This window comes from Gracilinanus agilis, chromosome 4 (assembly GCF_016433145.1).
Source record: "Gracilinanus agilis isolate LMUSP501 chromosome 4, AgileGrace, whole genome shotgun sequence".
In the NCBI taxonomy this organism is placed as follows: domain Eukaryota; kingdom Metazoa; phylum Chordata; class Mammalia; order Didelphimorphia; family Didelphidae; genus Gracilinanus; species Gracilinanus agilis.
The window spans coordinates 164,667,968-164,691,742 of NC_058133.1; the positions used below are offsets into that span (position 1 = coordinate 164,667,968).

Sequence of the window (23,775 nt, forward strand, 5' to 3'; positions counted from 1 at the left end):
GCCCGTTCATCCAAGAGCAAGCCAGCCATAATTTATTTCCTGCCATCTTTCTTTTCATTCAGCCAATCACTTTGGAGTAATTTGTGAGTTGTATTCTATGGAAATGAAGATTACCCCCAAATTACCCATTTAGAAAGCATTTGCTACTTTTGGTTGAGTGATAGGAGAGACTGCCTGATCTCTCTCATGGAATTTGCCTTCTGAATCTAGGACAGGTTCTCAGAAAGAAACATAGAGCTAGCAAAAAGGAACAATGTAGTCCAAGATAACGCCTCTCTTGGTATACTCTATGATTCAATGGAATCTAATAGAGATCTAGTTTGTATCCCAACTCTGTTATTATATGATCATGAGTCAGTCACTTCTTTTTTTAGCCTTAATCCCTCATCTTTAAAATGAAAGGGTTTGACAAGATAGTCTGGAAGTATCCTTCTAACTTAAATTTATGTACCTGTGATCCCACGACCACCAAAGCATTCCAGTGTTCAGATAACAATAAGCCACATTTCTGTAGCTCTTAAAGTTTACAAAGTGCTTTTTTGCTGGCACCCCTTTGAGGTAGGACTGTGAATATTATTGTACCCAGTTTATAGGAGAGGAAATTGAAAGGTGTGTATGTGTGTGTGTGTGTACGTATGTAATGACTTGCTAAAGAGGCATTTCAGGATGTCATAACACCGCACACATTACTTGCGACTATTCTAAAATCCTTTTGTGGTTCAAGTTATGTCTCAGAGACAGTAATAATGAATATGCTTTATAGAAGGATACATAAGCCAACTTTCTGTGATCTTTTTCCTACTATACAGGAAAATCTTAGGGTCAGAGAGCAATTATCCCACTTGGGGACAAGACTTGCAAACTATCAAGACATCTCTTACTACATTATTTCAAAAATCTAATTATTTTTTTAATGAACAAAAATCTACTTCCTTTCATTTTTACCTTTCCCACTCTTCTTTAGAAAAAAGAAAACTCTTGTCACAAATATTCATAATAAAAGAAAACAAATTTCCACATTGGCCATTCTCTCCACCCTATCTCCCAAAGTCTATTACCTCTCTGGTCAGGAGTTGAGGGTTTGTGTTATCATGAGTTCTTTGAAATATAATTGGTCAGTGCACTGATCAGAGTTCCCCAGGCAACATTTAAAGAATAACAATAACATTCTTTAAAATATATATGTATTTAATTTTACCCTATAATTATTTCCATTTAAACCTATGAATCTTTCCTTGTGACAAAAAAAAAACCCAACTATTTTTGCAAACACGTTTTTTTTTAACATTTATTAATATTTATTTTTTAGAAAAGTTAACATGGTTACATGATTCATGCTCTTACTTTCCCCTTCACCCCCAGATACCCCCCCACCCCATAGCTGATGCACATTTCCACTGGTTTTAACATGTGTCATCAATCAAGACCTATTTCCAAATTGTTGATAGTTGCATTGGTGTGATAGTTTCGAGTCTACATCCCCAATCATGTCCGCCTCAACCCATGTGTTCAAGCAGTTGCTTTTCTTCTGTGTTTCCTCTCCTGCAGTTCCAAACACAGATTTTGACTGACAATTTGTGTAATTCCATTGGTGTATTATTTTACCTTTCTATTGAAAACATAAGATGTTTCATGATTATTTCTCAGATCTAAAATAATAATTTATTAGCGTCCTTTTGGAGTTATTATTACATTATTGTGGTCATTTTAAGATATTACTCTCTTGGTTTTATTTTCTTCATTCTGTATTATTTCACCTAGATCTTCCCAAATTTTTCTGAATTCTTTATATAGAATATGTATTATGGTTCAGTAATATTCCATTATCTTCATATTCCAAAATATGGTATGGCAATACCATATTGAATTTATGCAATAATCACTGTCTGTGTTGTTCCCTGTATAAACCATGTCACTACCAAATCCAATGGGTCTTATCTTTGATCAATTTAATATTTTTTCTGTGCGCTGACACTTTTAATTCTTAGACTTACAGGGTTCATACATGCAAACATTGGTAGGACAGGATGAAACTGAATTCTTTTAGATTTGTTTAAAAAAGACCATTTTATAAACATTTAAGATACCTCAACATTGTGTAGTTTAAAGAACATTTAACTTTAGAATTAAAACTTCTCTTGGGATGCCATTGAGAAAGAGAATAATGTAATTACAAAGCTGGAGTGGGAAGTATTTGAGTACATCAAAGATCCAGAATAATTTTCATAGTGTGGTCATTCATTCATTTGCTGCTCGTAGCTTGACTAAATTATGAGTTCCTTTCCAGTTCGGTTTTATAAATCAGCTGAGAGAAATACAAATCCAGGCTTGACTCAGAATCGAGCGCTCTTTCCACGGACACCACACGGTGTCACACTTGGAACTTAAATCCAGATTTCCTGACTTCCAGAATACATTTTACATGATTATTATTATCGAATAAAGTATAACACGAAAGCATTTGGAAAACTTTAAATCATTCTCTAAAGATAAACAATTCTTGTTAGCTGCGGACAATTAAAAATATATATGAATGTGTGTATATATATGTAGAAAGAAATATGTCTGTGTCAATAGTGAATGTCTCCAGTTTAAATAGTATTTGTGGCCACCAGGGGGAGAATTTCAAAGCAGTTGCTGCTGCTTGGGTCTCTGTGAAGAAGCAGCAAAGATAGGAAATATTATCAAATAATGCCTATTCTATCTCTCTCACAGGGTTTTTGCGAACTTCGAGTGAGATGACTGATGTGAAGTCATCTTGGGAAAAAAATGATAAAATAATATATATTAAATGTAAGGTATTATTATTCCAAGGCAAAAAGATTACACAATTAAAATAGTAATCCTAAAGCAGAATTAAACAAAAATTTTGAAACACCATCATGTGGGATGACAAGTGTAGGTATATTTCACATGAGGCTTTGCCTTTATGAGACACAACAGAATCTCTCAAATGTACTTATAGCAAATATTGTATTATAGTTTCTTATATTGGTGTTTTATCTCCCTATTAAGGTCCAAGGGGGAGTAACTCTAGTTGATCCAAACCATATTTTTTTTTCCCAGCAGTTGTACAGTTCTCTGCGAGGAGGATAAGCTTTAAAAATTTTATTCTTAATAAATGATTAAAATAATGAATAACTGAAGTGCGTTATGAGGAGAGAAATCATGCTCAGAAGGTAGAACTTGGAGGAGCCATCATTTCTCTTCTAGCAAATCTGGGATGTTTTCCAGGGGGACATAAAATCCTGAGGACCCAGTTTGGGGGGACCAGGTGCATTAGGTTTTTGAACCCCTGGGAAATTTTCATTTGGAGGTATCAGGCAGAGAGAGTTCTTCATTATTTCTACATAAGTATCCTCTAGTTTTAATAATAGTTAATAAAAGTAACCCTGGTAGCTGTTGGCCACAAGAACGGGTGTGTGTGTCGGGGGGATCTTTGATCAGGATGAAATTAATTGTTTGAACAAAATTGACCATCAAGTCAAATTCCCTGAATGAAAGCCTTTTTAAAAATTGGCTCCTTAAAAATACGCTGCAGCTCCCTGTCTTTTTTTGGGTATCTGTGTGAGCTTGTTTTAGCTTGTGGGGATAGCCAAAAGGCAGAAGTAGTAAATCTACTGTTTTTTTTGTAAATTTACTGTTTTATTGCTTGTGTCTGACTCTCTTCAGAAAACTGTGTGCAGAAACCTAAGATTTAAAAAGAACTTCTCTATGTATCTTGTGATCTGTTTTTAAAATTCTTTCTGTCTCTCTCTCCTTATATTCCTGCATGCTGAGAATGTTTTGTTATGTGTGTATGTGGAGAGAGAGAGAGGGAGAGACAGAGACAGAGACAGAGACAGAGAGACAGAAAGACAGAGAGACAGAGACAGAGACAGACAGACAGAAACAGAGAGACAGAGACAGTTAAAAAGAATTTGTGCTCACATTTCAAGAAAGTTTGTGTAAATTGGAGATTAAATTTAAGGTTAAACAAATCATTAAGACACTTAATTGGATGCTTTCCAAACTTGAAATAGAAATCATTTTCTTTATCATTATGTTTTGACATTTCATTGCAAATTATATAGCTGTTATATATCTGAATTCTTAAGAAATGGGTTGTTTTTTTTTTTTGCCTCACAGAAAGAAGACAAGTTCAAACAATTGGAACTATATGTTATATTTACTTAGAAAAATTCTGTGAATAATTTCTAGAACTTAATTGTTCTTTAAAGGATATTTTTATATTTGCTAAAAAGCATCTTAGAGGATTTTTGCTGTTTCTGTCTCCCAACGAATAGCAAAACTGGGCAATAATTTAAAGGTTAATAGTAAATGTTGTACCTTGAGAATGAAACTTTTAAAGTTAGTAATTTTGTTTAGCAATATTGTATGCTAATATTATAAAGTAGGAAATGAATTAACTAAAGATTGAAGATCTATAGGTTAGACTGAAATACTGAAAGAAAAATACTTGAAAGAAGTTTTACCTTTGGAAATATGAGACTTTATGTGTTTATTTTCTTGGAAACTATAGTAGTAAAAATTGCAGTTTTATTTGAAGGTAAAATAGAAACTATAGAAAGCTTAGAGTACCATGAAAGCAATGAGTTTTGTGTAATATTTTAAACTTTGCTATTAGTAATTGTAAAACCCATATTGTGTTGTGAAGCCTCTTCTTTGTGTTGGTTAAGACTAGCTTCGGTGAAGGTCAGGAATGAGCCTCAAGGAGTGGAAACCTACTCTTCCGTTTTGTCTGACATCATTTGTTTCATTTTTTTAAATCACTTTTATCAATTGATAATAGGATGAAGGGAAAGAAAAACCTTCCTAGCTGAATGAACAGTTAAAATTAGACTTTTTCTAGGCAATGAAAAATATCAATGCTAAATTTTCATACACTTAATTACATATCATATTAGCTTTTAAAGGGAAGTCTGTTTGAACTATAGAGACAAATAGGCAGCAAGATAATAATTTTCAAGAACTTTAATCTGTGCCTTTCAGAAACAGATAAATCTGTCAGGAAATAAGGTAAGAAATCAAATAGAATGGAAGCCATAAGAAGTATACATATTTTTCTGCTTTGAAGACACTTTTATAAAAATTAACCATGTAGGGGCAAAATGTTCATAAATCTCAGAAAAGCAATTTTAAAAATTTATATCTTTTATTTAATATCATCTACATTTTCTGATATGTCTCTTCCTTACCCAGAGAGCCATACCTCATAAAAATAAAAAATAATAATTTCATTAAAACTAACCAAAATATTGAAAGTCTGGCTATCTATCTATCTATCTATCTATCTATCTATCTATCTATCTATCTATCTATCTACACACACACAGTGTTTTATACCCACAGTCTTTTTTACCTCTGCAAAGAAAAGAAGAGGTACAGTTTCATATCTTTCCTTTGGGGCCAACCTTAGTTATTATCATTTTCAACATTTAGTTTTGGTTATTTTGCTGTTATTTTGATTTATATTGTAGTCATTTGTAATTGCTTTCCCGATTCTGCTTACTTCATTTTATATCAGTCTATATGTCTTCCCAAGCTTCTCCACATTCATCATTTTCATCTTTTCTTACAACATAAGGTTATTCATTACATTCAGGGACTCTGACCTGTTTGGCACTCCTTAGTTACTGGGCATTCACTTCATCTCCAGTTCTTAGCTACTAAAATAAAATATTTATCATTGATTTCTTTTGACCCTGTGTAGCTGCTACTCCTAAGCCTCTATTTCCCAAAATTCAAAGACAGAGAGAAAAGACTCATGCGAATAAATATATTCGAAGCAGAACATTTTGTTGATATTGATGTAACCAAGAGAACACTTGTCAGCTTGATAGTGGCTGAAAAATGTGGCATGTGAATGTAATAGAATATTATTGTCTCATAAGAAATGACATGAAAAATTCAGAGCAACCTGGGAGTACTTTAGTGATGATACAGTGACATAAAAAACAGGAAAACAATTTATTCAATGACTACTATTATATTAGGGAAATTAACTTTGATAGATAATGGTTACCAATCATGATTTCAGAGCACTGAGGATGAAGCATGCCATCCGGCTCTTAGCAGAGATGTGTTGAACTAGAGGTCACTAAATGGACACACATTTTTAGATGTGGCCATTGTTAAATTTTTTTTCTTGACTATATTTATATTTTACAATGAAGGGATTCAGGAGGTGGAGAAGCTTAATAGATAGAGAAATTCAAAAGAATAGAACATCAGTAAAACTTTTTAAATAAGTACACCCAGGGGGAAAAACGTTCTTAAGAAGGCACAGATAGGGGGCAGCTGGGTGGCTCAGTGGATTGAGAGCCATGTCTAGAGACAGGAGGAGGTCCTGAGTTCAAATTTGACTCCGGAAACTTCCTAGCTGTGTGACCCTGGGCAAGCCACTTAACCCCAATTGCCTAGCTCTTACTACTCTTTTGCCTTGGAACCAATACCCAGTTACTGATTCCAAGATGGAAGGTAAGGGTTTTAAAAAAAAAAAAGGCACAAACAGGGAAATTTTATTCAAACTATATATATTAAGTGAAATTTCGTTAAGAACCATACATTTCAGAAGTTCAGTTTCATACTCAATCCTTTTGTTTTTTGCATAACAAAATCTCCATTTTTGTTGATGATTCAATGTATAATAATCGTGTCTGTCTACTTCCCTCCCTCTCTCTTGGTCTTCTTCTCTATCTCTGTCTCTGTCTCCCTCACTGCCTTTGTCTCTCTCTTACATTTTATTCTTATTCTTACCTTTACTTCCTTATCTGACCTTAATTACTTACTCTACCATTTACCCTGTTACCACATTCTTTTATAATAAAGCTTGTTTCCCTAAAATGGAGTCAGTGTGAGCCATCAATCAATTCCTTGAAAAGACCCAATCACCTTGCCCAAGTCACTCTGACCTCCAGCCCTCAAGTCAAAGGGGAGAAGAAACTGAGGGAGGTGGTGTCAGTCAAGGTTTTAGTAGTTTGGTGGTAAGTTTAGAAGTGATGAGCTTATAGAACGTCCTGTTCCATTTTGTTGAAATCAGTCAAGGCAGCAAATGCAAAGAGGAAATATCTTACATTGTTTTCTGTTTTTTCAATCTTTTGAATCTTCCAGTTGCCTGGCTCAAAGGATAGGTCCCTTCAAATCAATTACAAATCTCCCAGAAGAACATGACTAAAATATGTGAGCACCATACATAATGCAAGAAATAATAAAATAATTTTTTCTCACATCTTTTAAATGCTTCGAAAACTAGAAAACAATCCAAAAATTACCTTCAGGAAAAAATCCTATGCTTCAAACTCCAAGAAACATAGTAGTCAATTTTTTTTGACAAGTTAATGATCAATTATGTGTAAATGAGTGTGTCATCATTTAGTTACAAGGATAAAATGAAAACCATCTCCTCCTCCCAAAAAGGAGATGTTCTAATGAAGGCAGTAGTTAAATTTCATAATTCCAATGACAAACAACAAATTTTTGAAAGCAAATAATAGAAAGACATTCAAATGAAAAAGAAAGGAAACTTGGACAATATGATGCTATTGTAGATCCACCAGGAACTGCTAAAAGAAATGGAATAATATTTTCTGAAAAGCAAGGGAACTCAAGATGTAACCCAGAATAAATAATCTGCAAACCTAATCCTAATCATCAATTTAAAAATATGAAAATTAATTTAACATGAAGCATTTTATGCTTTCCTACAGTGGTGTGGGGAGCAGATATAAGCATATTAGATGACATACAAACACTTCAGTTTAGGTAGGATCATCATTTTTATTGTATTTTTATGTATTAGCTATAAGAACGGAAAAATTCTCCCCCCAATACACATCCCTCAGATTATTTTAATCACCCTTTGTTTCACTGAAAAGTGTTTTGTACATGCATCTATATAGATCCTGAGTATGCCTTTGAGATTTTTTAGTTATTTTAAATGAAATTTTCCCTCCTATTCTTTCCTATCAGATTTTATTTTTTGATATTGAGAGATGCTATTTATTTTTATGGGCTTATTTTGCATTTGCTACTTTACTGAAATTTCTATGATGACTTTGAAGTCTTTTTTTAATAAAGCCTCTGTCTTAAATAAATAAGATTTATTGTCTTTTTTGTTTTTATTTTATTGTCTTTTGTGTTTGTGTCTTTAATCTCTTTTCTAGTCTTGTTGATTCCTCTATTTCTTAATACTCTTTCTCTTCTCAAATATTCCATACTTATGTATCTGCATGATCCCTTTAAAGGAATGTGAACTCCTTGAAGATAGGAGCCATGTTTTTCTTTGTTTTATTTTAAAACCCTTGTCATCTTAGAATCAATACTCTGTATTGGTTCCAAAGCGGAACACAGGTAAGGTCTAGGCAATGGAGATTAGGTGATTTGCCCAGGGTCATGCAGCCAACAAGTGTCTGAAGTCATATTTGAACCCAGGAACCTCAGGTCTCCATGTCTGGTTCTTGATCCACTCTATCTACCTACCTGCCCCAGATTCATTGTTTTGTTTTTGTTTTTGCTAGTTTTTTGTTGTTGTTGTTTTGTCTTTGAATCTTTAGTACTTAACATAATTTTTCACCAGCACATTATAAATATGATGACTTGAATTTAAGGAAAGATGAGTGTGTTTATGTGACTGTTCATTCCTAGGGTATCTTGTGTTTCATAGCATTAGTTGGTACTATTCCCACATTTCTCAGTCAAATTTCCAAAAAGAGTTAAACCTGCAATGATCTGTAAAGTATCTTTTCTCTCCTCTAATCACATTGCACCATTCAATGATAATTCCAATTATATTTTTGAAATTTGCTCTGAGCCTGCACTCCATTGATATAAGGGAAAGCTAAAATATAACAATCATTTCTTTTTTTTTAACCCTTACCTTCCATCTTGGAGTCAATACTGCATATTGGTTCCAAGGCAGAAGAGTGGTAAGGGTAGGCAATGGAAGTCAAGTGACTTGCCCAGGGTCACACAGCTGGGAAGTATCTGAGGCCAGATTTGAACCTAGGACCTCCTGTCTGTAGACCTGGCTCTCAATCCACTGAGCTACCCAGCTTCCCCTGATAACAATAATTTCTTAAAAGACCATGCATTCTGAGAGCTTTCTGACCCTTTTGGGGGATTTGATGGTTGAACTTATTTTTTCCGATAGTCTATTTGATAATATGCAATGCAGACACATATCTGACAGGGACAATCAATGCATAATATTCTATTACATTCATATGCCACACTTTTTCAGCCACTATCAAGCTGACAAGTGTTCTTGCTGTAATAGCTGGTCAGGGGAAAAAAAAAAAGGTTATATTGGCTTGAGAAGTGTCAAGACTAAATAACAGCACATAAACCTTAGCTATGACTATACCCAATGCTTATGGGTTTTTAAATACAGTTCTGTAATGTCCAAATTATATATTTTTAGGAGAAAACCCTCTCCAGCGCATTACTTTCCGAATAGCCAACTGGACATCCCTGTTCCTGAGACTATAAACCATAGGATTCAACAAGGGAGTGACAATGGTATAAGTCACTGTCACTAGTTTGTCCCTGTCAGATATGTGTCTGGAAGAGGGTCTCAAGTAGACAGAAGAAGCACATCCATAGTGGACTATCACCACCGTGAGATGGGAAGCGCAGGTGGAAAAGGCTTTCCTCTTCCCTTCAGTGGACGGGATCCTCAGGATAGTTCTGACGATGAAGCCATAGCTGATACAAATAAAAGCCAAGGGGACCATGAGTATGACAACTCCACCAATAAATATGATCAGTTCATTCATATAGGTGTCTCCACAGGCAAGATGAATGACAGGCGCAACGTCACAGAAATAGTGATTGACTCTGTTGGAGTTGCAGAAGGGTAGACTAAAGACCAAAAAGGTACCCACCATGGAAACCAGAAAGCCACTCACACCACAAGTGGCTGCCATCAACTTGCATATCCACCAGCTCATGAGGACTGGGTAGCGCAGAGGGTGACAGATGGCTGTGTAGCGGTCATAACCCATCACACCCAACAACAGGCAGTTGGTGATAGCAAAGCCAAGAAAGAAGAACATTTGGGTGGCACAGCGGGTGAAGGATATTGTCCTGAGCACGGAGAGGAGGTTGAGGAGCATCTTGGGTAGGATGGCAAAGGTGTAGCAGGTCTCAGAGACAGAAAGGACACCCAAGAAGAAGTACATAGGAGTGTGGAGGCTGTGCTCTAGGTGGACTGTGGTGATAATGGTGATGTTTCCACCCAGGATGACCAGATAAAGGCACAGAAAGACGACAAAGAGAACAAATTGCATTTCCTGAAGGTTGGAAAAGCCCAGCAACAGGAATTCAGTGACCATAGTGACATTTTCAAGAGAAAGCTGATTCCAGGGAACCACCTAGAGCGAGAGAGGGAGGGAAAAGTCTCATTTCTCTCCCCTGAGGAAATTGGAGTTTATTCATTCATTCTAAATGGTCTAGACTCTAGATAATTGTTTCAACCCTAGATTTCTTCTCTAAATATTTTGTTGCAAGGTAAAGAAGAAGAAAGGGTTAAAGAGAACTGGCTCAGAGATGAGGGTAATAAGGGCTGTATTCATGGAATCAATTATTTGAATTATTTATCATTCAGAAGGATTCTAGTAAACTTGTGGATCAAATTCACAGGAAATTAATCAAGATTCTGAGATTCTGAGATGGCTTAAGCCATGTCATGAGAACATCAATTGAAGCAATGAAGGATGTTTTGTTGAAAGGAAGAGGTTTGTTTATTAACTAACATATCTAACTAGGGTAGCTAGGTGATGCAGTGAATAGAAGGACAGACCTGGAGTCAGGAAGACCTATCTTCTTAAGTTCAAATCTGGCTTCAGACACTTAGTTGTATGACTTTGGGAAAGTCATTTAATCCTGTTTGCTTCCGTTTCTTCCTCTGTAAAATGAACTGGAAAAGGAAATGGAAAGCTACTACCTTTGCCAAGAAAATCCCAAAGGAGGTCATGAAGAGTCAAATAGGACTGAACAACAATGAGCTTAGAGAACATCTAGTCTATGCTCTTAGAACACATAGGAACACCTCCTCTAGTATTTCTAACAGGCAGTTATCTAATCTTTTGGCAATTCCAAGTATTAGCCCTTCAATACCTCCTTCAGCACTAAAGTAGCTCATTTAATTTTTACACAGTTCTATGTTTTAGGAAATTCATTTTTAACTATCTCAAAAACATCCACATAACTAGTTCTCTCTTGGTGTTCTGTTGCTTTTTCCTTCCTTTCCTACCTTTGTCAGATGTTTTGGCACCTTATTTCTTAATCAAATCCTTTAATGTCTTGCTTCATATGAAGCCCCTCCACCATTTTCCTTGGCATTCGCCAGACTTGTGAAGTTGTTATCTGATACCTGCACATTAGTATTCTACAACATAGGAAGGAGAGCCAACTGACAACCAGGAGATTTCAGTATCTTTTCTCTCCTCCAATCACTTTGCACTCTCTCAGGTACTCTATACACCAAATGCATGTAGGAAATTAGTATTTGATAAAGCAAAGATTGCAAAATTTTCGGAGAAAGGAATAAAAGTTTTCTTTAAAAGCTATATAGGATGGGGCAGCTGGGTAGCTCAGTGGATTGAGAGCCAGGCCTAGAGACAGGAGGTCCTAGGTTCAAATCCGGCCTAAGACACTTCCCAGCTGTGTGACCCTGGGCAAGTCACTTGACCCCCATTGCCTACCCTTACTAATCTTCCACCTATAAGTCAATACACAGAAGTTAAGGGTTTAAAATTAAAAATAAATAAATAAATAAAAACTTTATAGGCATTTGAGCCAAAAAGTGGGTTTAGAGTCACAACTTATATACTATAATAAATTCTAATTACATTGACAATAAAAGCATAAAGCAAATTATTAAAATGGGAGAAATTAACAGCTTTATCTCAGCTGTGGAGAATTAGAGAACATTTATCTATGAAATGTATAAAAATTTGGTGTTGAGAAATGGATTTAATATATGAAAACAAAAAAGATCTTACATAGCATAATAAATATAACTAAATATTTTTTAAAGAAACACATTAGAGAACTATTATAATAAAGTTATCTGATAAAAATCTGATAATTTTATTCTATAAAGACGATAAAAATTGTAAAAGTAATTTCTCATTAGACAAATGATCACAAGATATGAACATGTAATTTTTAAAAGTATCAATGCAGATGATCATCTCTTAAATTCTTTAAATATTCTTAAAATCATAAATGTGAATCAAAACAACTTTGAAACATTATTTCAAACCAATTAAATTGGCAAAACAAAACTTTAGAATGTCCGATTTGAAAGTAGATGAGGATGGGGTGGAAATGTAGGTGGTTCAGTGGGTAGAGAACTAAGCCCAGAGACAGTAGGTCCTAAGTTCAAATATGGTCTCAGCTACTTTCTGGCTGTGTGATTCTGGACAAGTCACTTAACTCCAATTGCCTAGACTTTGGCACTTTGCCACAATCAATTCTTAGTATAGATTCTAAGACAGAAGGTAAGGATTTTTTTTAATAAATGGACTATAGGGAAACAGGCACGCTATCATATCACATATCATAGAATTGGAGAGAGAAGCATGAATCCATGATTTCTAGTATAGGCAAAAGCCTTGTAAAGGAAGCTCCTACGAACAATGCAGTCTAATTCTTTCTCTGTAATTCATAATATTCAAGATTACTCTAGAGTAATTGTTTGTTTGTTATTTGTCTAGGGTCACACAACCAGTGTATGTATTTTTTTTCATTATTAGTATATACTTTATTTTAACTTAAACTGGATCTGAAATATAGGATAAAAAAGGCTGTTGTTAGATTTTCATTATTTTATGACCAAAATAATGAAAAATTTTAAAGTAAAGATGAAATATATATTTACTTTAAGCACTTGAAGTCTTTTAATATTTAGTTTAATATTCTCCAATGAGAGGCTCTATAAATACTGAATTTCTCAATTACCTGAGCATATGCTATCTTTCCTACATATTCAATAATTATAACTATTATGTGACACAAATAGGACTAGAATCCAGGTCTTTGTGGCTTCAAGGCAGCTCAGTACCAGTAACACATATAAGAAATGATAAGCAAGATGATTTCAGAAAAAGCTGGAAAGTTCTGCAGGAACTGACACAGAGTGAAATAAGCAGAACTGGGAGAACATCGTACACCCATAACAGCAATACTGGAGGATGATCATCTGTGAAAGCTTGGCTCCTCTCAGCAATGCACTGAGCTGGGATAATCCTGAAAGACTCATGACAGGGAATGCTCTCCTCCTCCAGAGAAAGAACTACTGGAGTCGTCTTTCACATCAGTATATTTTTGGTTTTATTCTGGAGTTTTGGTTATGTATGACTTTGCTCTTACAACGATGATCAACATGGAAGTGCATGACAATAAAAAAGAAAGAAACAATACAATTTCACAGTAGAATTACAAAAAATTGATCTTTTTGGAGGACAATATGAATTTTCAGTAAGTGATATGAAATTGATCATATTCCTGAATCCAAAGATCCTATTACTAGGATGATACCCTAAGAATATAAGTAACACTCCAATATAGGGTCTGGCTTTGCTATTGTCATTTTTGGTGGTGATGGTGGTGGTGGTGTGGTTATTGCTGGTGTGATGGAGGTGGTATGGACACTCCCTTTCCTACTACAGTCAGAAATCCCTCTCAGGTTTAGAAGGTAATTTCAAAAGTTGCTGAAATCAAAATTTCTTCATCATATGGGCAGCCTTTTAATTAGATTAAGTTGGTCCTCAGATAACAAATACACAATCATCACTTAACTTGTGCTTGAAGCAGTTCTGACTTTATAGACTACCAGAGACTGTGAACCCTCCAAGAATACAGGGTTATTTCCAGGCTATGTGAGATAAATGAAGAGTATTTCTTTGCAGGTAAAGGTAGGACAAAAAATTATTAAAATAGGGTTGAAGAATGCTATCTGTCCAAAAATAAACATTTTATTTTAAATGTTTTGATTTTTAATTAATTTTAGTTTTATATGTTTATATATAATATGATATAATATAATATAATATAATAATATATAATAATAAAATATTATCAACAGTTAACATGTTAACTGACTGGAGAGCAATTCAAAAAGTGGTGTAAGAGACTATATTATACCTTTAAAATGACAAATATAGGGAATATAAGTAAGCATGTTAAGATTTATGGAAAATTGCAGCCAGCCAGGTGGCCCAGGATAGAGAGCCAGATCTAGAGATGGGAAGTCCTAAGTTAAAATTTGACCTCAGACTTTTCCTAGTTGTGGGATTCTGGGCAAAACACTTGACCCCCATTGCCTAGCCCTTACCACTCTTCTGCCTTGGAACCAATACACAGTATTGATGCTAAGATGGAAGGTAAGGGTTAAAAAAAAAAGATTAAAGCAAAGTTATTTAGAATAAATAAAGAATAATTCAAAAGAGCATACATTTAGACTATAGATCTTTAAAAAAAGACCTTATGAATACCCCCAACAGAATTTAACTAAAAAAAAAGACACAGGAAAAATAGCTCTATTATTTTATTAAAATTTATATTCTTTTGTTTTGGAAAAATATAAATAATTTAGATAACATCTTTATCTGGGGATTCATTCCTTATTCTATTTACTTATATTTCTTAAGTTTGGCACAAGAACATGGGAAGAAGCTCTGATTTCAGTTAGCATGGTGTACTCCTGTTATAGGATCTCCATCTAACAACCAGATCCCAACCTTTTTATCACTTACTATGTGAATTACCGAGTGAATCACCTGCCCCTCTGAGGGTTTGGTAACCTTCTATAACTCATACTTTCTCATGATTACAGAGAGGATAAGGGACAGAGAGGCAGGATCAAGCTCAGAACTCTATTCAATATCTGACTATGCCACTTTCTTTCTCAACAATCTTTAATAGATCTTTAGTAGTAATAATGATAATAATAGTGACAATAACTAACAATATATAGCATTTTTTATGTACCAAGCACTGTGCTGTGTGGCACAATTATTATATCTTTTGATAACCACAACAATCCTGTGAGCTAGATACTATTATTATCCCCATTTTGCTGTTATTATTCAGTCATTTCAGTTGTATCCAACTCTTTATGAACCCATTTGGGGTGTTTTTTAAAAAGATCCTGGAGTGGTTTGCCATTTCATTCTCCAGCTCATTGACAAATGTGGAAATGTGGCAAATAGAGTTAAGTGACTTGCTGAAGATCACACAGCTAATAAGCATCTGAGTCCAGATTTAAACTTAATTCTTCCTAAATCCAGGTCTAGCACTCTAGTGCTTTCCTTCTATAAATTAATTCTATGAATTAATTTCCTTCTATTTATCCTCTACAGAGCTTGCTTTGTGTATATTTGTTTGTGTGTTGTCTCTCCCATTAGTAGGGAGCTTACTGAAGCCAGACTGTCTTTTGCCTTTTTTGTAAACCCAGAACTTACCAGAGTGCTCGACACATAGTAGGCACTTAATAAATGTTTACTGATTGATTATCCACTCATTTACTTAAAGGATGTCACATTGTTGGCTTTTAGTTCTCTTAAAAGATGTTTTAAAAACAAAAAATTATTTCTGCTTTTCTAAGTTTTCCCCACTGTTTTGGGCTAGCTTTCAGCAAAATCTTAGACCATTTATATTTCTTTATATTTTGTTTATATTTTGCTCCCCACCTCATCTTTTGATGCTCTTATCCCCTTATAATCTACAGCACCATCCTACCATTGTTCAAGAGTGGATTCCCAGATGCTTTCTGGAATCTTAGAATGTTACAATTGAATGAGATTTTAGAAATTTTCTAGATCAACCATACCCTAATCCATAAATTCCTTCTATTGCACCCCTGGAATATAGACTCTACATGTATATTTCTAGTAACAAGTTTAGTGCCTCATAAAATAGAACAATCCATGTTTAGACAGTTCTCATCATTAGGAATTTCTTCTTTATACTGAGTTTAAAACATATCTACAACTTCTACCCCTTATTAGTTTAAATTGTACCTTCTAGGATCAAGCTATGAGAATGCAAACACTCTTCCACATGTATAATAAATCTTGAAATAGTTGAAGACAGTAATCACCACCTACCCCTATTGCTCTTCTCTTTTCTAGACTAAACATCTCCAATTCCTTCCATTCAATGTACAGAATTAAAACATCTTATAATTGGATTGGACCAGAAACTAACCAAGAATCCCCACAATACCATCTCATAAAGGTAAACAATCTGCCTGTACTTAAAGACTTCCAGTAAAGGGGAACTCATTACCTTATGAGGTAATCTGTTGCACTATAATACAATCCTAATTGTTGGGGAATTTTTTTTATTATATCAAAACTAAATCTGCCTCCTTGCAACTCTTATCCATTTCATCTAGTTTTATCCTCTAGAACCAATCAAGACAAGTCTAATCTGTCTTCCACCTTATAACTCTTCTAATTTTCGAAGGATATTATTTTAGTATGTTGGACTTAATTCATCATACATCTTAAACTGTTGTCTCCATAACTCTGTCCTTTGGTAGTTGATAATTTTTCTCTTCATGAAATATATTCCTTTTCTTCATAACATACATTCCTATACTATATGCTCCTTCCCTATGAAAATACCTCTTTTGGGGGGCCACTAGGTGGCTCAGTAGATTGAGAGCCAGGCCTAGAGATGGGAGGTTGGAGGTTCAAACCTGGCCTCAGACACTTCCTAGCTGTGTGACCCTGGGCAAGTCACTTAACCTCCATTGCCTAGCCCTTGTCACTCTTCTGCCTTGGAACCAATATACAATATTGATGCTAAGATAGAAGGTTAGGTTTATTTTGTGTTTTTTTTTTAATGCCACTGTTCTTCAAGACCTAGTTCTAATGCTGTCTCTTCCACAAGGCCATTGTTCCTAGCAGAGAGGGAATATCTCTCTCCTCTGAATTCCTAAAATACCTTGTTTGCACATCTTTTAGAGAATTTACTGTTTACAATTTCATATTACATATAATCTCTCCTACTAGATTTTAAGCAGTGATTACATCTTCCCTATCTTTGTATTCTCTGTGGACAGCACTCAAAAATATTTGTTGAATGAATGAATAGATGTTTGTCTTTTGAAAAGAAGATGCTTGAATAGGTCAAAAATGCAGAATGAAATGTTAGAATTTGGGGCATCATGGCATTTGGGTATGTAGGGAATGTCAGGTATATTGGAGGACCAGAGACCTTTCTAGAGCTAATAAAAACCCATTACAAAAGACAATTCCTAATCTACATACTTCCTTGGTTTCCAGTTCTCAATTGACCTTTCTTCTTTTTCCACTTTTTCTTGGCAATATTTTTTTCCATACTCTGCCAATTGGACAGGAAGAGTTTTTTTCTCCTAATCTAATCTCTTAGTGTTTAACACAAAGAATAGGACTAGATTCAGTGGTTCCCAAACTTTTTTGTCCTACCGCTTCCTTTCCAGAAAAAATATTACTTAGTGCCCTTGGAAATTAATTTTTTATATATTTTAATAGCAATTAATAGGAAAGATAAATGCACCTGTGGCCATCACCACCTCCCTGGATCACTGCAGCAGCCACCAGGAGGCGGTGGCGCCCACTTTGGGAATCACTGGACTAGACTCTCCTAGTGTCTGATCTTTCTCAGAAGTGTGGTTTTATTGGCATAAGGAACTCCCAGGGAGGCATTCCTTCTACCAAAGCCATTCAATAGCTCTTTTGCTATTTATTGTGTTAAATAGTTGCTTGGAGGCACTGAGAGGTTAAGTGACTTACCCAAGTCAAACATCCATTAAGTGTCAGTGGGGAAACTTGAGCCCACATCTTCCTGACCCAGAGGCTGGTTCTGTATTCATTTTGCAGTACTTCCCTAGTTGATTTGAATAAATAATGCCATTCTTTTTTAATTGGAAAGTAAAATTTTCCCAATACTCCTATTAGATTTATTGATAGACATTTTGTGATGGTGGAATAGTGATTGGAGTCAGAAGATTTGGGGCTGGGTACTCATCCTGTCACTTATTAAATGTATGACCAGTTTCCTCATCTATAAAATGAGTGATGCTGCTTCATTCCTTCCTTCTTTTATTCCTTCTTTCCTTCCACAACCAGTTTCATGCATAGATTTATCCTTTCAAGGACAGCACAAACTCTCCAAGGATGGGGAATAGATCTCCTATTTATTTTGTTTCTTTCACATTTCTTTCAATTCTGGATAATAAGAATGTCTTTCACACATGTAGTGCTTAACAGATTTCTCAAAACACTTTCAAATCCATTAAATGACTCACTTCTCATAACAACCCTGTTGGAATTACAGTGCAGGCATTATTTCTTGGTGCAAATAAGGAATTTTAGGCCCTCAGAGGCTACATCACTTGCCTAAGCTTAGATATATGGTAATAGTGAGAACCAGTTTCCTGATTCTCACTTTTATGCTCTCTCAACTTCCTCAAACTGAGAATTTTTTGAATCAGCATAGTCCCAAATAAATTCTCAAAAATCCAAAGAGGGAAAAACCCATGCTGCTGTTGACTGTATGACCAAGTAACTGACTGGAAGACAGATTGATGCATCAAATAATACCATAATTTTCCTCAGCCCTTTGGGCACCCTTACCTCATCAGTGATCTGGCTCTTCATCTCTGGCATTGAGTCTGTGGTAGATTCATTCCCAGATTTAGACAGGAAAATGGGATCCAAGGACAACAAGGCTTTCTAGATCGAAATAATCATGTTACAAAATTGCTTCACCATTATTTTCTTGGATTTTTGCTTTTCCCCCCAATTACACAGTAGACCTCTGAGGCCACTTCTCTTTGACATTAAAGAATTGTAATGGTAATTACTGGAGAAAATGAATTTCACAGAAGCTTGAATAAACCATTGCCATTCATATCAACCTACAGAATCTTACTAAGAGCGGCATGTTTTGGAAAGATGTTTGGCATAGGAGATAGAGGACTTGCCAGGGAATTATGAATGCCAACTGCCAATTACCAACTAAAAATGTCTACTAGCCATGAACCAAAGAAAAGTTGCTTAACCTTTCAGTGGCTCAAGAGAATTATCTAAGACTTTAATTTACAGACCTGTTGCCACCCATTTTACTTCAATGGAAAGTTTCCACATTGTGCTTTTTTCAGACTTATGCCAGCAACACACACACACACACACACACACACACACACACACACACACACACAAACTTAAGATTAGAAATACAGGGAGATAAAATATTTTACTTAGGATGGCAATACAAGTGTATGGAGGAATTGGGGGAAAGGTTTTGGAGAGACTAGATTGGGAAAAGAAGAGAGGGTTATAAGGTATTTTGTATGAGAAGTAGATAGGGCAGGTAAGGTAGAAAGACACAAAGTTCTCTTCAACAGAATACTTTTCATGGAACTCAGAATGCTAGCACTAAGTAAAGCTGGATTGGAAGCTACTCCTATTGGACACCTCCCCCTGACAAGTTCAGCATCATCAGTTCTGCCCTTCTTCCAAACTACTTCCATACTATCTCTATCACTAATCCTTGTCCCCATCATCTCCCTTTTCCTCAGCCTCCCTCTTTCTTTTTTTTTTAATCCTTATGTTCTTAGAATCAATACTGTACATTGGTTTTAAGGCAGAAGAATGGTAAGGGGTAGGCAATGAGGTTTAAGTGACTTGCCCAGGGTCACATAGCCAGGAAGTGTCTGAGGTCCTTCCCTCTTTCTATTAGATGTTTGCTTCTCTCTCAGCAACTCACCCTTCATCTTCTTGACTTACTACCATTCTTCATCCACAACTCAACAAATGACTGAAGATAAACAGGCACTGGCTCAGTGAAGAGCTAGGTCATCAACCAAATGAATAAAATGCCTTTAAATCATAAAACTAATTTTTCTATTTATTAATAGTTGACAAATTCCAGCATGAGTTAAGTTCTCTCAAAACCTTAACAAACCAATATCTTCAACTTCATTCCCAGAGAAAGAACCTCAGAACTTCTAAGTAAGGATGTCTCAAGTCCTTACAAATATACATATTTGGTTATAATGACTCCTGGGTATATGTCCTTTTTTGATCCAGATCATTCCCAAGTGAGAATCCTGAAACTATCCCCACTCTCCAGCTCTTCTGCCTCCCTACTGCCATACTCATAAATCCTATAGTTGAATGAGAGACCTATTGGCTTTTAGCTGTTCCCTGTTCTACTGTTCTCACCTCACTCCCTTGCATAGTGTCCCTCCCCATTCAGTTTCCTCTCCAAGGACATTCCCCTAAGCAGGTGTCCCAACGAGCATCATCAACGTTGTCTTATTTTCTCTTTTTTTGCCAACAGAGATCGCCACACCCTGATCAGTAATTGTGTCACCATAACCCTAGGGAGCTATTACCACCTAGGTCCTTCCTTTCCCTAATTAGTGACTGATATTCAGTGGGGACAACCAAGGCTGGGATAAGGAGTACCAAAGTTCTGTCATCAATTTGAGAACAGGAGACACTTAGAAAAATGTCTTGGCTTTCTCATAGGCTTCTTTGGTTCTCACTAGGGAGTAGCCTCTAACTCAGTACCATGTGTGAAGACAACAAGTCTCTGCCAATTCCCTCTATGAGATTTTCCTGTCTTCTGGTTTCAATTTTTCAAATTATGAGATCCTTGGTTGACTTCTACAAACTTTATCTCCATTTCTATGCTGGTCTTATTGAGAAGGGAATTGAAGTTAGAATCAAGATGACCTAGAATCTAATCCCACTAGCTCTGTGACCCTGAGCAAGTCACTCAACTTCTCTAGGTCTCAGTTTCCTTAACTGTAAAATGAAGAGGTTGGACTCTATGGCACTGAAGAACCCTTCCATCTCCAAATATATGATCCTATTTTTTACAGAACTAGCTAGGACTAACAGAAGAGAGCCTACAGAAATTGCAATAATGAGCAACTGAGAAGCAAAGAGAAGTGGGGGATGTCTAAGATCGATTTGCAATGTGATATCAAAAACTGTTGTTCAGTTGTTTTCCAGCTTCTTGGAGCTAAATTCTCTGTATGTTGAAGGTGGGGAGAGGATGGGAGAATCTATAGGACATTAGCTAGATAGGCAACAGTAGGCAGATTTCCAAAGGGAGCTCAGATATCCCTCAAAGCTCCACAGCCTCAGCGTTAGCCCATTTCAGAAAAAGCTACAGTGATGGGCAGTAGAAGCAGGAGTAATACATCCAGGGAGGCCAGTTGAGGCCCAAAGGTGCCCTCATGAAAGAAAAAAGCTAAAGCCTATCATTCAGAGAGAAACCCTCTTTAGGAAGTGAAAGGCTTACTATTGTATGCCCTGCATGATCTGGATCATAAAAGTTGATGTCACTCCTTCTGCATTACTGGACCAGAGTCTCTGTAGTTGTCTAAAGCACCATAGTATGGGGGAAATAGTACTAGTTCTGGAGTCAGAAAGCCTCAGATAAAGTCCAAACTTTTATACTAACTAGCTTACTTGACTCTAAATTAGCCACTTGAATTTCTCTGGGCCTCAGATTTCTCATCCACAAAATAGGGATAATAATAATATTCTACCTATCTCATAAGGTTGTTGCAATTAAAGCAATTTAGATATATTTTGTTTTATAATTACATAAATGTGATTTATCATGAGCATTATTCTTATCATCAAAGTTATATTTTTTTCCAAGTTAGTGTCCTGGGTATTCACTTCCTATATCCCTGAAAGGAGATCAAGTTACTGAAACCCCCCTGTATGCCCTCTGGTAAAGCATATTCATGGTTTGCTTTTATTGTCAGATCCAAGAATAATACCCAGGAACTTTGAACCAAATCAAAATGCCACAGTTAGGGCCTCCTGCCCAAAGGACCATTGGTTGACCTCATGTGCCTAAAATCTCAGCTTTGGAAAGAACTTTAGAAGCCAGTTAATCCAACTGTTCTGAACAAGAATTGTCTACAGTATTCCTGAAATTCAGTCCTCTAGCATTTTCTCAAAGACAGTGGGGTAAGGAATTGGAGAGGGAAAGAAGAAGAAACATTACTTCTCAAGATTTACCATTCTACTTTTTAACAACTCTGTTAGAAAGACATTCTTTTTCGGCTCCCTGCCACTTACGTGAAATGTTTTTATCTCTGTGGTATGATACCTCAAATTTAATCACCCTTAGTTATGAAGTATAGGAACCAAAAAATGTTGAGAACTTCTGCTTTGGGATAAATATCCCTGCTTTCTTCAATCAGTCTTCATATGGCACGATTTCCAGGCATTGTGCCATTCAGATTGCTCTATCAATGTCCTTCCTAAAATGTGGTATTCAGAACCAAACATAAGGTGTAGCCTGACTGGGTCACAGGAAATGGGACAATCATGTCTCTTAGTGGTGGATGATAAGACTTTGTTAATTATGACCTAAAATGACATAAGATTTTTTTATTTTGCTTTGTATTTATATATACATACATGCACACGTGTATGTATATATAAACATGTGAAGTAGAATGTGTACATATATACATGGGTGAGCTATTTATATATGCACACATATGTGATATGGATATTGTTGTTGTTGTTCAGTTATTCACTCACATCCAACTCTTCATGACCCCATGGACCATCACACACCAGGCCCTTATGCCCAGCATTTTAATACATCCACGAGGTTTTTTTGGCAAAAATACTGAAGTGGTTTGCCATTTTCTTCCCCAGTGGAGCACCCTTTGTCAGAATTCTCCACTATGACCTGCCCATCTTGGGTAGCCCTGAATGGTAAAGCTCATACTTTCATTGAACTACACAAGGCTCTCCATCTTAACACAGTGATCTAGAAGTGAAATGGATACATACATATACATATGTGTATATATTATATATATTTATTCATACATAAGCATTGTGACTCTTACATATATGTGATTATATCATGCATACATATTTATTTTTGAATATGTTTATATTAATTTTCTTTCTAGGCAAACTACTAGCTAGCTACTTTACTTACATCTTGGATTTCTGAGGTTAATTTTTTTTTAAGCCAAGTATAAGATTTTACAATAATATTAAATTTCAGACTTTTAAATTTAGCTCATCAATGCATACTGTCAAGTTTTTTCTGTATTGTATTTATGCTTCCTCTTGAATAATCTATAATCTATAAATTTGATGAGAATGCTATGTATCTCTTTATCATAGTCACTGATAAAAATGTTTAAAGCACCAAGGAAATGATCTCAGAGGGCATTCTCTAGAATAGTCCTTCCAAATTATCATCAATCCATTAATAACTATCCTTTAGGTACAATAATTTGATAAGTTTTTGGTTCACCGAATTGTACTATTATCCTGCCCACATCTTTTCATCTTCTTCATAAACATAACATGATGAACTCTGTGGAATGCTTTCTTGAAAAATATATTAATTTATCTCTAATGTATTTTAGTCCACCAGGCTACTAACTTTGAAAAAAAAGTTAATTTTGGCATAAATTGTTTTATATGCATGACATTATATATAATATCTGCACATATTATATATAATGTGCATAATATATATGCCATTTTATTCAAACAAAATTGACACTTTCCAAATATCTACTAACCCCTGTGAAGTATATTCCTTGAAAGGAGTTAAGGAAAAGTACTTAACAGCATGTTTGAAAATGAGAGTATAGGAATTGCCATTTTTGTAGTTTAAAGATTGCTGATCATTGTTTTTTATCTGGGTTTTGTTGCCTCTCATTGTTCAATTAAACCAGAATTTATTATGCACCTAAAATGTATTAAG

The 23,775-nt window shown here is 35.4% G+C and overlaps 1 protein-coding gene across 1 annotated transcript; it reads right to left on the reverse strand.

Annotated features, from left to right (window-relative positions):
* Nucleotides 1-9,407: 9,407 nt before the first annotated feature.
* On the reverse strand, nt 9,408-18,712 carry LOC123247485 (olfactory receptor 10R2-like). Its single transcript, XM_044676388.1, is given in 3 exon segments — nt 9,408-10,373; nt 18,633-18,665; nt 18,668-18,712. Coding segments are annotated over 3 exon segments (1,017 nt in total). The 5' UTR covers nt 18,686-18,712.
* Between the last annotated feature and the right edge of the window lie 5,063 nt (nt 18,713-23,775).